The sequence below is a fragment of the Phycodurus eques genome, chromosome 6 (assembly GCF_024500275.1).
Source record: "Phycodurus eques isolate BA_2022a chromosome 6, UOR_Pequ_1.1, whole genome shotgun sequence".
Classification (NCBI taxonomy): domain Eukaryota; kingdom Metazoa; phylum Chordata; class Actinopteri; order Syngnathiformes; family Syngnathidae; genus Phycodurus; species Phycodurus eques.
Window position 1 is genome coordinate 10511432 of NC_084530.1, and position 14499 is coordinate 10525930.

Consider the following 14499-nt stretch of genomic DNA (forward strand, 5'->3'; position numbering starts at 1 on the left):
ACTGAAGAGTTACATTACCAATGATGGTAGCACAAACGCAACATGAGCATGGAAGGAAATACAGTGAACCCTGCACATTAGCTGCTTAGCATCCACAGTCACCTATTTCTCTCTCTCTCTGTGTGTGCGTGTGTTTGTGTGTGTGTGTGTGTGTGTGTGTGTGTGTGTGTGCGTGCGTGCGTGTGCACATCACACACACACACATATGGACAAAGAGGATAAATAACAGTCACTGATGGTGTAGCGGTACACTCGCCTGACTTTGGTGCAGGCAGCGTGGGTTCAGTTCCCACTCAGTGATGGTGTGAATGTGAGTGTGAATGGTTGGTCGTGTCTATATGTGCCCTGCGACTGGCTGGCGACCAGTTCAGGGCGTAGTCCGCCTTTCGCCCGAAGTCAGCTGGGATAGGCTCCAGCGTCCCGCGACCCTAACCAGGATAAGCGGTGTTGAAAATGGATGGATGGATGGATAAATAACATTAGATCTACATTTTTATTCTCTGGCTTTCAACTCGGCTTAAGACTCAGAATCTGTTTTAGTGTTTTTATTGTTTTTCTGTTTGTTTTTGTTTTAATTGTTTTTCTTAAAGTTTTATTCAAATCCATTTGCAGCACTTTGTTTTCAGATGTGTTTGTGTTTAAAGTGTTTTATAAATAAAGTTTAGTTGAGAAATATGGACCCTTTAATCGCCTAACGTTCTCCTACACCAAAGATGAGTACTGCATGGCGAGATTCCTCAGGCTGCGTTCACACTGCACGCGAATTGGATGTTTTCACGCGGCATGATTATATGTAAAATCAATACAAACAGAACGCAGTTGGCGCGAAACGGCACAAGGCGACAGGAAAGACGTGACACGAAGGCGAATAAGTGAAACACGAGACATTGAACTACTCGCGCCACCTTGATCACATTCTGGATTGTATAGTCATTGCAAATGTGCGATGCCCATGACATCGGGAATGAAAACATAAATATTTGCCTCATCTCCTTTTGCTCGTATTGAAAGGATTTCAACTCTTGTGACAAATTAGCATGAAGCTGTATTGTAATGACGATGGTCGACTGGTTAGAGCGTCAGCCTCACAGTTCTGAGGACCCGGGTTCAATCCCCGGCCCCGACTGTGTGGGGTTTGCATGTTCTCCCCGTGCCTGCGTGGGTTTTCTCCGGGCACTCCGGTTTCCTCCCACATCCCAAAAACATGCATGAATTGGAGACTCTAAATTGCCCGTTGGTGTTAATGTGTGTGCAAATGGTTATTTGTTTGTATGTGCCCTGCGATTGGCTGGCAACCAGTTCAGGGTGTACCCCGCCTCCTGCCCGATGATAGCTGGGATAGCCTCCAGCACGCCCGGGACCCTAGTGAGGAGAAGCGGCTCAGAAAAGGGACGGATGTATTGCAAATGCCAATCAGCTGCATAAGCACCAACCACAACAGTTACCAATTGTCTGACTTCTTTTTTTATTTGTATTTGTATTTATTTTTTTACAGCAGCCGGCGGCCGCATCTGCTTGTGGACAAGCGGCAGGGCCGGACTGGCGTATGGGGAGACCGGCAGTGACGTGCGGTGAGGTTCATGATTGGTGAGGCACTGACTACGTCAGTCAGTCAACGTGACGTCTGGAGCTCAATGAAACTCAACTCAACACTGCCACATGCTGGTTGTGGCACCGTACATACCAGACTCCACTGTGCACTTTTAGTGTTTTTTCTGGTCGATAAGAAAGACTAAATGTCACACACTTTCATTAAATATATTAGACAGTCTCTTAAACGTCAGTAAGTGCAGTACATGTGTGATAAAACGTATATTATTGGCGATGTAATGAGGAAACACCAATGTCTCTTGTGTGAAGCCACGGACCAATCACAGCCTGTCTGAATGGTCTCTTGAAGCATCATGGGAGCGATGACTCAACGTGACTCGTAGCTGCGCTTCCTAGGCATTTGAACAGGAAATTCAGCTATTTTAATGATTCAATAATTACATCATTGAAATTATTGGATTGAAAAAGAAAATCAATGTAAAGCACGGACCATCCATCCATCCATTTTCTGAGCCGACTATCCTCACAAGGGTCGCGGGAGTGCTGGAGCCTATCCCAGCTATCATCGGGCAGGAGGCGGGGTACACCCTGAACTGGTTGCCAGCCAATCGCAGGGCACATACAAGCAAACAACCATTCCTACTCGCAGTCACACCTATGGGCAATTTAGAGTTGTCAATTAACCTACCATGCATGTTTTTGGGATGTGGGAGGAAACCGGAGTGCCCGGAGAAAACCCACGCAGGCACGGGGAGAACAAGCAAACTCCATACAGCCGAGGCCGGATTTGAACCCTGGTCCTCAGAACTGTGAGGCGGATGTGCTAATCAGTCGTCCCCGTGCCACCATCGCACAAATACCACTCAATATTTGTATCCAAGCAATTAAAACGTTAATTTGCCCCTTGTGCCCCTTGAATTAAACAGATTCAAGCGTTTTTTTGGTTTTCTATTTTCCTTTGTAGTATAAAAATTGTATAAATGTATGTCCATCCATCCATTTTCTGAGCCGCTTTTCCTCACTAGGGTCGCGGGCGTGCTGGAGCCTATCCCAGCTGTCAACGGGCAGGAGGCGGGGGTACACCCTGAACTGGTTGCCAGCCAATCGCAGGGCACATACAAACAAACAACCATTCGCACTCACAGTCACACCTACGGGCAATGTTTAACATGATTCGCACTCACAGTCACACCTACGGGCAAATGTTTAACATGATTTCTTCCATATGGCGAAGCCAGGAATTCATCATGCATATGCACGCATTGTGTTCATTGGAAATAAAGATGCAGGGACAACAGATGGAAGTGTGCAGCCAGTTGCAGTTGGGCTTGAATGAGTGTTGTTAAATGCACAGCTATTGAGTAAGCGCACATTGGAAGTGTTTGTATGACCTCCTGGACAAAACAGTTACAGTGCAAGAATTTCCTCTCAATAGAAAAATAAAAGAATCCTGTGTAAAATGCGATTTAAACTCAACGAAATCACAGGTCAGCCCCATTTGTGACCCCTTTGGGGAGTCTTTTGCAATAGTTTTTCACTAAAATCTAATCATATTTCATGGTGAGTCATTTCCATTCCTCCCTGATAAATTAAATATGTTTAACCCAAAACTGAGTTGGCTGTGGCTCAGTCAGGAAAGAGTTAGCTGTCCAGAGGCACTGTCCCCCGATGTCCATGTGATGTTGCAGAAGCGTGTAAGCCAGGATGGCTCCGCAACATCCAGAGCCTTTAGGAACTGGGCAGATCTCATCCACTTCCAGGTTCCTGTCACCGAGGAGCTTTTTAACCACCTCAGAGACCTCAACTCAGCGATAGAAGAGGTCAACTCAGGGTCCCAGGCTCTGCTTCCTCATAAGAAGAAAACTGGTGGAATTGAGGAGGTTTTCAAAGTATTCGACCCACCGATTCACAATGTCCCAAGTTATGAGTTCTCAATAGAATTCTTTCTTCATCTTGACAACATCCCTCATTGCTGGTGTCCACCAACAGATTTGGGGATTGCCACCACAACAGGCACCGACCACCTTACAACCGCTGCTTTGGTCGGCCGCCTCAACAGTGGAGGCGTGGAACATGGTCCACTTGAACTCACTGTTACTCGCCTCCCACGGGACATTGATGAAGTTCTGCTGGAGACGGAACTTGAAGTTCCTTCTGACAGACGTTCCCAGCAGACCCTCACAATACTTTTGGGTTTTCCAGGTCGGACCGGCCTCTTCCCCCACCATCAGAGCCACCACAACACCAGGTGATGATCAGTTGAGAGCTCTGCCCCTCTCTTTACCCGAGTGTCCAAGACATCCAGTCGCAAGTCTGGTGACACGACCACAAAGTTGATCATCGAACTGTGGCTTAGGTTGCCCTGGTGCCAAGTGTGCATATGGACAGCCTTATGTTTGAATATAGTGTTTGTTATGGACAATCAATGACGAGCACAGAAGTTCAATAACTGAATACTGCTCGGGTTCTGATCGGTGGGGTGGGGGTGGGGGTGGGGCGGCATTCCTGCCAATCACGCCATTCCATCTCCCTGCTCATGTGAGTGTTGAAGTCCACTAGAAAAACAAGGGAGTCCCCAACAGCGGCACTCACCATCATCCCTTGAAAGGACACCAAGGAGGGTGGCTACTCAGAGCTGCAACTTGGTGCACAGGCACAAACAACAGTCAGTTCACACCCCCCCACCCAAAGGTGGAGGGAGGCTACCCTCTCGTCTGCTGGGGCGGACCCTAACGTACAGGCACCACCAAGACGTGGGGCAATCACTATGCCCACACCTGCTCGACGCCTCTCACCATGGGCACCTCCAGAGTGGAAGAGAGTGCAACCCCTCTTGAGAAGACTGGAGCCCAACCTGTGTGTTGAGGTAAGCCTGACTATGTCTAGTCGTAATTTCTCAACCTCACACAACAGCTCAGGCTCTGACCGCCAAGGTCTCTGCCTTCGGCCGCCGCCCATCTCACACTGCACCCAACCGTCTCGACTGTTCCCACAGGTGCTGAGCCCATGGGAAGGGGGACCACCAGCCACCTCCTTGCCTGGCTCTAGAGGGGGCCTTCGGTAACTCGCATCCGGGCGAGGGAAAACAAAGTCCGGAGTTGTATCGCTTCATAGGTTTTTTGTTGTTGTTTTTTTTTAGTTGTGCTTTGTCTGGTCCCTCACCTAGAACCTGTTTGCGCTGGGTGACCCTGTGAGGGGCATAAAGCCCCAGACAACTTAGCACCAAGAATCATTAGGACACACAAACACCTCCACCTTGATAAGGTGATCGCTTAAGGAGGGGAAATATTAGTCAGGTTTAAAAAAAATATGAGTGGTGTATTTACCATTAAAATAGCAGCAGGACATTAAAAATCATAAATAAAACAAGCAAACAAACAACAAAAACATATATAGTACATATGATCAGCATTATTTTTAAACACATATTTGACCAAAACTTATTAGCCGTTGCATTTTCTTACTTATTTGAAAGGTTATTCATTAAAATTACTAGGATGTGTTAGTGTTGTGCGGCACGGTGTGCGACTGGTTAGAGCGTCAGCCTCACAGTTCTGAGGACCTGGGTTCAATCCCCGGTCCCGCCTGTGTGGAGTTTGCATGTTCTCCCTGTGCCAGCGTGGGTTTTCTCCGGGCACTCCGGTTTCCTCCCACATCCCAAAAACATGCACTAATTGGAGACTCTAAATTGCCCGTAGGGATGACTGTGAGTGCGAATGGTTGTTTGTTTGTATGTGCCCTGCGATTGGCTGGCAACCAGTTCAGGGTGTACCCCGCCTCCTGCCCGTTGACAGCTGGGATAGGTTCCAGCACGCCCGCGACCCTAGTGAGGAGAAGCGGCTCAGAAAATGGATGGATGGATGTTAGTGTTGTGCAAAAAAAATATTCTTTTATTTTGGCCTATACCAAAATATTACATTCATATTTTAAACTATTTCATTGTAATGCTCTAATATTTTGACTACTGACAATTCAGCAACAAACAACAAAACAATATTTCAAAATCTAGTTTTTAATTGTGGATTATTTGTTTCATAAATTTTATTTTCGTACGTTGTTTTTGGTTCTTAGCTACTGTATTTCCCAAATACTGTATATTAAGTGTGTGTGTGTGTGTGTGTGTTTGTGTGTGCGTGCTTGCGTCTGAATGGTTAAATGAGAGGCATTCACTTTGTAAGTAGGTTGTCGCTTTCCGAAGTTCAGTCCATTGACATCCATTAGTTCACGGGCAGAGCTGACACATTCAATATGGCGGACGCGCTTACGTATACCCAAAAAAAGATCGAATCAACGTGCAAGGTAATTCCCGGAAGGGAAAACTTTCTCTGCAGTCATTGGTTTAGAAGAGGTAGGCGAGCTCCTCTTATTGGTCATAATGTCACGTGACGTAACTTTTGCTATCCACCCAATCACAGTACGAGAAAGTTCTCCTGCGGAAGAACGATTTCAAGGAATGTCTGAGTGTAACCTGCAGCCGTATTTGAGCACATATTCTTGCTATGGAGCTACTCCATGTGAAGAAAACACGCTTTCCGAAGTTCAGTCCATTGACATCCATTAGTTCACGGGCAGAGCTGACACATTCAATATGGCGGACGCGCTTACGTATACCCAAAAAAAGATCGAATCACCGTGCAAGGTCATTCCCGGAAGGGAAAACTTTCTCTGCAGTCATTGGTTTAGAAGAGGTAGGCGAGCTCCTCTTATTGGTCATAATGTCACGTGACGTAACTTTTGCTCTCCACCCAATCACAGTACGGGAAAGTTCTCCTGCGGAAGAACGATTTCAAGGAATGTCTGAGTGTAACCTGTAGCCGTATTTGAGCAAATATTCTTGCTATGGAGCTACTCCATGTGAGCAAAACACGACTACTGCTCGTCGTAGTGTTCGGATGGTGTTTCGGGGAGGTGTTTAGTTACGGAGAGGAGAGCAGCGAGTTCACTTTCCTTTTGCAAGCCGGGAAATCCGATTGTTTCTTCCAGCGGGCAATACAGAATGGTACGATGGAGGTCGAATATCAGGTAACTTTATGCCCAATAGGCTTAATGATCCCGATTTAAAGATTCCAGCAGTTCTTTATCCTTATTATTTGCTCTTTTGCTCTTTAGTTAACCAAGGCAAGGCAACTCTTTATATATCATTATTTTAAGTATTTTTACATGCAGCTTGTTTTTGAGATTTGATTAAACATTTCATTTGTTCAAAAATTATTATCTTTGTTCATCTAGCTATTGCGGCGACCTATAATGAGAGGCCGAACATTAAATTCTCTTGGCACAAAGTATACAATTGACCGGTGTATCTATTTTTTGATCACAATTTTTGTTTGATGGTGTGTGTGCTGTGACATTTTTCTCATGTGCAATATGTGGCTTGGTTCAATGAAGGTTTGGAAACACTGCATTAGAATATGCAGGTGTGCATAATGTGTCCATGAAATATATGGATTGTAAACATGGGTATTGATATAAAGTTGTACTAAACAGCTTATTGCTTATTTAGTATGTAGCCTACACGCAGTACTCACTATTGCAGATGACTGAACCTTTTACACTGAGAAAAACACTATATTGAGAAAATTGGAAGAAGGGGTCCACTTCCCCTTGTGTTTATGAAAATGCAGTTCAACGTATTTAAAAAAAAAAAAAAAAAAAAAAAAAAAAAAATATATATATATATATATATAGTTGATCTCAGCTAGGTGGTACTATTGACAAAGCAAAAATGTATTAGTGTGATATTTATTTTTGTATTTAAAACAATATGACATCTTTTAACATTCAAATATATTTTAACTAAAAATACTGAATTTATTTTCTTTACATTACAAATAATAAAAGTGTGACAGCTTGTAAAATTCAGCTTCAGTTGCATTTTTATTTTTCATTTAAAAAAACTGTGCAGTCTCTCATCATTTTAACTTTTTCTCTTAACCTTTTGATGTGGATGTTTTTGTTTTATAAGCAGCGGGCTGCAACCGACCCTCGGGCCGGACTTTGGACACCCCTGCCCTGTCAATATTGTTTGCTTGTCTCACGTGCTCGTGGGTCCATCTGTTAGGAAGCTAAAATGTGTGTTCGTGGGTGTGTTTTTAACACCAGGTGATAGGAGGAGCCGGCATGGATGTGGATTTCACCATCCTGAACCCAGAGGGCACCCCGATGGTTGCAGAGACCCGTCGCTCTGATGGAGTGCATGTGTTAGTGCAACCTCAAATCACACCCAGATCCTCGATCTTGTTCCTGGAAACATCTATTTATTGCAGGCTTTACTTCCTGTTTTTGCTCTTTGCCCAGGGTGGAGCCCACAGTGGAGGGAGACTATCAAGTCTGCTTTGACAACAGCTTCAGCCACTTCTCAGAGAAAATGGTGTTCTTTGAGCTTTACGTCGAGGGGCAAGGAGGAGACGTGGGTGGTGATGAGGAGTGGGCTGGTTTAGAGGAGTTGGATGAAAACATGTTGCAGTACAAGCTGCAGGATATGAGGGTGAGCTAGCTGTTGCAAAGTTTCTGAGGAGTTCACTTCATTAATATACTCGCCTATGGCTGTGGGAAAAAAAAAAAAATTGGCTAAGTCGACCACAAAAATTGATGGATGTGAAAATGTCTGCCTCGAGGCCATAAAAAATATGAATGAAAGCATATTTGCACGGCCCCGAACCATTTGGCCACTGTTCCATGTTTACCGCACGGACATTTGTTGCAGATGTTGGGTCCGTGAAAAACATTGCCAAAAACGAGGGAGGAGCATCTGTTCGTAATTTTTAAGACACTATTAGATGTGTAATGTATTAGTGACATGTATTAGTGAGTTAAACGGTAGTTAGTGTTTTTCTTGAACTAAAATGATATTTGCTAGCGTGCTAATGCTAATCACAAATGTTAATTGTTGAGCAAAGGCTGACTTGCGTCTCAAATTCTGTACAGTTTATACTTCTTCTTTTCCTTTCGGCCACAGCGTGTCATCCTTTTCCATGTTAGCCTATCTCCTGCATCTTCCTCTCGAACACCAACTGCCCTCATGTCTTCCCTCATGACATCACATGACATTAACCTTCCCTTTGGATTTCCTCTTGCTCTCTTGCCTGGCAGCTCCATCCTCATCACCCTTCTACCAATATACACTCTCTCCTCTGGACGTGTCCAAACCATCGAAGTCTGCTCTCTCAACTTTGTCTCCAAAAGATCTGACGTTGGCTGGTTCTCTGATGAACTCATTTTTTATTTTATCCAACCAGGTCACCCCGAGAGAGAACCTCAACATCTTCATTTCCGCCACCTCCAGCTCTGCTTCCTGTCGTTTCTTCAGTGCCGCTGTCTCTAATCCGTACATCGTGGCTGGCCTCACCGCTGTCTTATAAGCTTTGCCTTTCATCCTAGCAGAGACTCTTCTGTCACACAACACATCTGACACCTTCCTCCATCCGCTCCAACCTGCTTGGACTTGTTTCTTCACTTCCTTTAACACTCACCATTCTTCTGGACTGTTGACCCAAAGTATTTGAAGTCCTCCACCTTTCTTCCCCCTGTAGCCTCACTCTTCCCCCTTCTCATATCTGTCTACTGTATTTTCACGACCATAAGGCGCACTTTAAAGTCTTCAATTTTCTCCAAAATGGACGTGGCGCGCCTTATGTGTGCACCGTGTTCCAAAATTTGTAATTGTCGTGGTGACTTTAATGAGTGCTCGGCTTGACTGACTGGGAGCATTTCCTGCCGACACGCTGCTTATATAGAGGAAGGCGGACGTGACTGAGGACAGAATGTGGACGTAAAGGGGGAAGGGTGCGCGTGACTGAGGAGGCAAAAGACACGTCCCCAGTAGGTATATAGTTCCGGTATGTGCATTGGTTTGGCTAAGGACCCCCAAAAATGGCACCTACGAAGAGACACACTTACGAAGCACAGTTTAAACTGCAAGCTATTAGTTACGCGGAGGAACATGGGAATCGAGCAGCCGCGAGAGAATTCAAGATCAACGAATCCATGGTTCGCAAGTGCAGGAAGAAGGAAAACGAGCTTCGCCAAGTCAAGAAGGCAAAGCTGAGTTTCTGCGGAGAAAAAAAACAAAAGGCGGAAACAAGGCGAGGTGGCCCGAGTTGGCAGACCAACTCAACCAATGGGTTAATGAGCAAAGAACAGCCGGGAGAAGCGTCTCGACAGTCACCATTCGACTGAGTGCAATATCGCTGAGCTTGCCATCATTCCGGGAGGCTTGACGAACCGCTGGACATCGGTGTAAACAGGGCGTTCAAAGTGAAGTTGCGAGCGGCGTGGGAGCGATGGATGATAGATGGCGAACACATCTTTACTAAGACGAGGAGGCAGCGCCGGGCGAGTTACGCCACAATTTGTGAATGGATTGTGGCTGCTCGGGCCAACGTGTCTGAAACTCCGAAAATGACGAGGGGGAACCCGGCGTGTTTGATGGAGAACTTGCCCGGCTGTTCATTTCGGATACAGAAGATGAGGACTTTGATGGGTTTGTGGATGAGGATTGATCAAAAAATAACGTGAGAATCAATAAAGTACAACCGAACTCAGTTTTGCTCCCGCTGCCTTTTTAAAAACATTGTTTTAGCGTGCATGCATGCTACCGTATGTTTTAAGCTAGTGTATGTTTTACCATGTCTGCGCCCAATAATACGGTGACCCTTGTGTATGTGTTACATACAGAAACAGACCCCGTAACTGAGACTGCGCCTTTTAATACGGTGCGCCTTATGGTCATGAAAATACCCTATCTATCTATCTATCTATCTATCTATCTATCTATCTATCTATCTATCTATCTATCTATCTATCTATCTATCTATCTATCTATCTCTCTCTCTCTCTCTCTCTCTCTCTCTCTCTCTCTCTCTCTCTCTCTCTCTCTCTCTCTCTCTCTCTCTCTCTCTCTCTCTCTCTCTCTCTCTCTCTCATATATATATATATATTCTGTCTTCAACTTATTTTCATTCCTTTCCAGTGCATGCCTCCACCTTTCTAACTGCTGCTCCCTGCTTTCACTGCAGATCACGATGTCATCTGCGAACATCATGGTCCATGGGGATTCGAGTCTAACCTCATCTGTCAGCCTATCCTCTTCTATTACTGCAAATAGGAAGGGGCTTAGGGCTGATCCCTGATGCAGTCCACCTACACCACACCTCACCACTGTTTTGCTGCCCTCATACATGTCCTGTACTATTCTAACATACTTCTCTGCCGCTCCAGACTTCCGCATGCAGTACCACAGTTCCTCTCTAAGTACTCTGTCATAGGCTTTCTCTAGATCCACAAAGACACAATGTAGATCCTTCTGACCTTTTCCGTACTTCTCCATCAACATCCTAGAAGCAAACAATGCATCTGTTGTCCTCTTTCCAGGCATGAAACCATAATGTTGCTCGCAAATACTCACTTCTGTCCTGAGTCTAGCCTCCACTACTCATTCCCATAACTTCATTGTGTAGCTCATAAACTTTATTCCTCTATAGTTCCCACAGCTCTGCACATCACCCTTGTTTTTAAAAATGGGCATCAGCACACTTTTCCTCGGTCTGGGATGCTCAGAGCTACTTCGTCAAGCTCCTTCCAGAATTTCTTTTTCACCTCTAGGTCACATCCTACTTGTGGGGCATAGCCACTAATCACATTATACATAACACGCTCAATTTCAAGTTTCAGCCTCATCACTCGATCTGATACTCATTTCACCTCCAAGACATTCCTAGCTAACTCTTCTTTTTAAAATAACCCCTACTTCATTTCTCTTCCCATCTATACCATGGTAAAATAATTTGAACCCTGCCCCTAAACCGCTAGCCTTACAACCTTTCGACATGCTCTCCTGGATACCCAACGACCGATCTGGTATGGAATTCTTTGGATGAATGCTCATATTTGTTTGGCAAAGTTTTAAGGCGGATGCCCTTCCTGAGGCAACCCTCTGCATTTATCCGGGCTTGGGACCGGCCTACAGTTTGCACTGGCTTGTGCCCCCCATTGGGCTGCATTGCAGTTTATACCGTACACTAAGTACCAACATATGCAGTTTAAAGATAGAAGTCAAGCCCTCATAAACGACTATATATATATATATATATATATATATATATATATATATATAGTACACATTTTTTTTTTGTGGGGGGGGGGGGGGGGGCGAATACTCAAGTTCTCGAATTAACAATAGGATAATCGATTTAAGAAGATTCGATAGTGACAGCCCTAATTCGCTGACCAGCCGTAACATTATGACCATTTGCACAACATTATAATCTCAAATATTTTGCGTTCAACAATTGTTTGTCAAGGTGTAGTATTGTACTGCGTCATACTGAACACTGTTTTAACTGATTGACATACGCAAAATATTCGGCACAGCTCTACATCACTGCCAACCACGACATGCATAAATACAATTTAATACGAATTCCTCTGCCTCATGCATTGTTTTGCTATAATTACTGTAATAATAATTTGCGAAAATGCATGTTTAAAAAAAAAAAAAAAAAAATTCCCCTCATTCCATTTGTTGTTGCATGGAGGTGCCGATTCTCTGTTGACCAATCAAAACACTGCAGTATAGGTAGCTACATCTGTTATGTAACGCTCCACTGATATCCAGCCATTCATTCTCTGTACAATTATCCTCACTAGGGTCACAGGCGTGCTGACGCCAACCAATCGCCGTCCAATGATGTTGGTCCTGCAATTATACCATTTCATATTATTGTTTGATATCCCTGGCGGATTTGACATTGGACCTGCACTCTGCATCTCTTTGTGGCTCTCAACTCTCACTGCAATTTGGTCGAAAAGTGTAGAATGATTAATGTGTGCTGAAAACTAGACACAAAGGCTGATTACCCTTTACTTCCTCAGGAGTATATGGACTCTGTACACAAACGTCTAGAGCGTAGTCGGCAGATGCAAACTGTGCTGCGAACTTTTGAGGCGCGGGACCGAAACCTTCTGGAAGACAACCTGTGGAGGGTCTCGTTTTGGTCGTGTGCCAGTGTGCTGGTGATGCTGTGCGTGGCCTTCACGCAGGTAACGTGCTGTTCATTACTATGTTTAGTGAATCATATGGCTGATTTTTACAAATTTGTGGACCCCTCCCCCTCTTCAGGTCTACACTGTGCGTAAACTTTTTGACGATAAGCGTAGAGTGTTTACATAGAAGGAACTCTCAACTGTGACAAGACAGACTGGGCGGGGATCCCAATCCACTACAAGGGTGGAGATATTTAATTGTATATAAACACCAGCTGACGGCATCAATTGATGTGGTTCACATCTGAAAGCTTGTCACGCACCAGTCTGAGGATGAAGAGCAATTCCTATGTTGGTGGCCTTTTTGTTTCCTTTAGTGCCTTTTCCTTTAGTGCCTTTATAATGTGAAATTTGAGCACAAACTGATGCAAAAATACATTTGAAAAGGCACTTCTGTTTATTTTGCAGTTAAACAATGTTGTGTCTGGCTTTATGCTCAAGTTCTTCTAGTTTTTGTTTTTGCGAAAGGTGAAAGGGCAGTGGCTTGTAAAACCTGTCAGCCCTTCCAGTTTACACATGGTAACAATGTGCAATAGTTTTGTATTTGTTCTACCATTTACTTTTTTCCAGCTTTTTTGAGCTTGTTTTGAAAAATCAATTACAATAATGGTACTGTGCCTTTGTGCTAAAGGATTTTACTCTGTACTTTTTGGGGGAAATGTATCCAATGAGTGATACTGCCATTGTAAAATTTAAAAGCAAGGATTTCAAGAGAGCCATTGCTTTGATTTTAATGTTTTTAGGTTTTGTGAGATAAGACTGTCTTGGACATTGTGTAAAAAAAAAATGTTTTACTCCCAGCTATTTAAACAATAAAATCACAATAATTACAAAAATCTACATTTTATTTTCTACAGTTATGGCAATGTTCTGTTCGCAAATAAAAGTTGTTTTATATTGCGGTGGTATGTTTGCTTTATGTGGTGAGAAGTGATCCAAGTTGTTTTGACTAGGTCAAACGTTCAACATACAGGATATGTATAAACATTTCTTACTATCCACATGATGATTGTTTGAATATTCACAGATATGGCACTCATTTTCGATACATACATACAGCCAGGTATATCGATAAATTTGTTTAATGTCAAATGCTATTTCAGTGGTTGTAAAAGGGAGAGAGTCACCACACACAACATACAGTGTAATTTTATTTTTGTAAATTTGATGACTAACATCCACCACCTCAAGAAATTATACTACATAAGAAACAATCAAAATGGTTAAGCTCAGTCTGGGAGAAGTTGGGCTTTGGAGTCAGAGGACATGGGGTTGAGTCCCACTCTTGGCAAAATGTAAAGAAGGAAAAAAAAAAAAAAAAAAAACATTGTCTGCGAGTAGTTGCATAGATACACTAGTCTGCTTTCTGGCTACTGTCAAAGTGCCCTCGAGCAACAACCCAGCTCAACTGGTGCACCGTACTTGGCGCACCTCTCTCTCAGAATCTCTCCTTGGATGCCTGCATGTGTGTGTCTGGTTCTGAATGTGATGTGTAGTACAAAGTATACATTGGAGTGGTGAGTTGAAGTTCCCCTTGATGGACACCATTGAGTGAAATATAGCTAAATCTAGTTAATTAGTCTTCTGATAATTATTTTCCTGTGTTTAATTAATTTGGTAGATTGTGGATTTCACTTTTTTAATTACTACTGAATTAAATGAACCTTTCTACGATATCTTACTTGAGATGCCCCTGTACATACAGTGTGTACTTTCATGCTCAGAAGTCGATTGAGGTTCACATCCATCATGTCTCGCCACAAATTCCACTTTACTGAACATAAAAACCATCATTTATTTGAGTGGTAATTCCTCTCCTGTGGGAAACAAATTCCTGATGTGCCACGGGCCGTGTGGGCATCCATCCCTAGGAGGTATGTCAAAGCTTCCATCATCTTTGGTTGC

General features: G+C 43.9%; 1 protein-coding gene across 1 annotated transcript; it reads left to right on the forward strand.

The window, feature by feature from the left end:
- Positions 1-6315: 6315 nt before the first annotated feature.
- On the forward strand, positions 6316-13495 carry tmed1b (transmembrane p24 trafficking protein 1b). The gene is made up of 5 exons (XM_061678473.1): positions 6316-6573; positions 7654-7751; positions 7849-8038; positions 12424-12591; positions 12671-13495. The coding sequence occupies exons 1-5, from the start codon at positions 6391-6393 to the stop codon at positions 12719-12721; spliced, it is 690 nt and encodes a 229-aa protein (XP_061534457.1). The 5' UTR covers positions 6316-6390; the 3' UTR covers positions 12722-13495.
- The last annotated feature ends 1004 nt before the right edge of the window (positions 13496-14499 follow it).

Coding starts and splice junctions, on each gene's coding strand:
- tmed1b (XM_061678473.1), top strand. CDS start 6,391: ATGGAGCTACTCCATGTGAGCAAAACACGACTACTGCTCGTCGTAGTG. Junction 7,752..7,848: donor CGCTCTGATGGAGTGCATGT/GTTAGTGCAACC, acceptor CTCTTTGCCCAG/GGTGGAGCCCACAGTGGAGG. Junction 8,039..12,423: donor ACAAGCTGCAGGATATGAGG/GTGAGCTAGCTG, acceptor TTACTTCCTCAG/GAGTATATGGACTCTGTACA.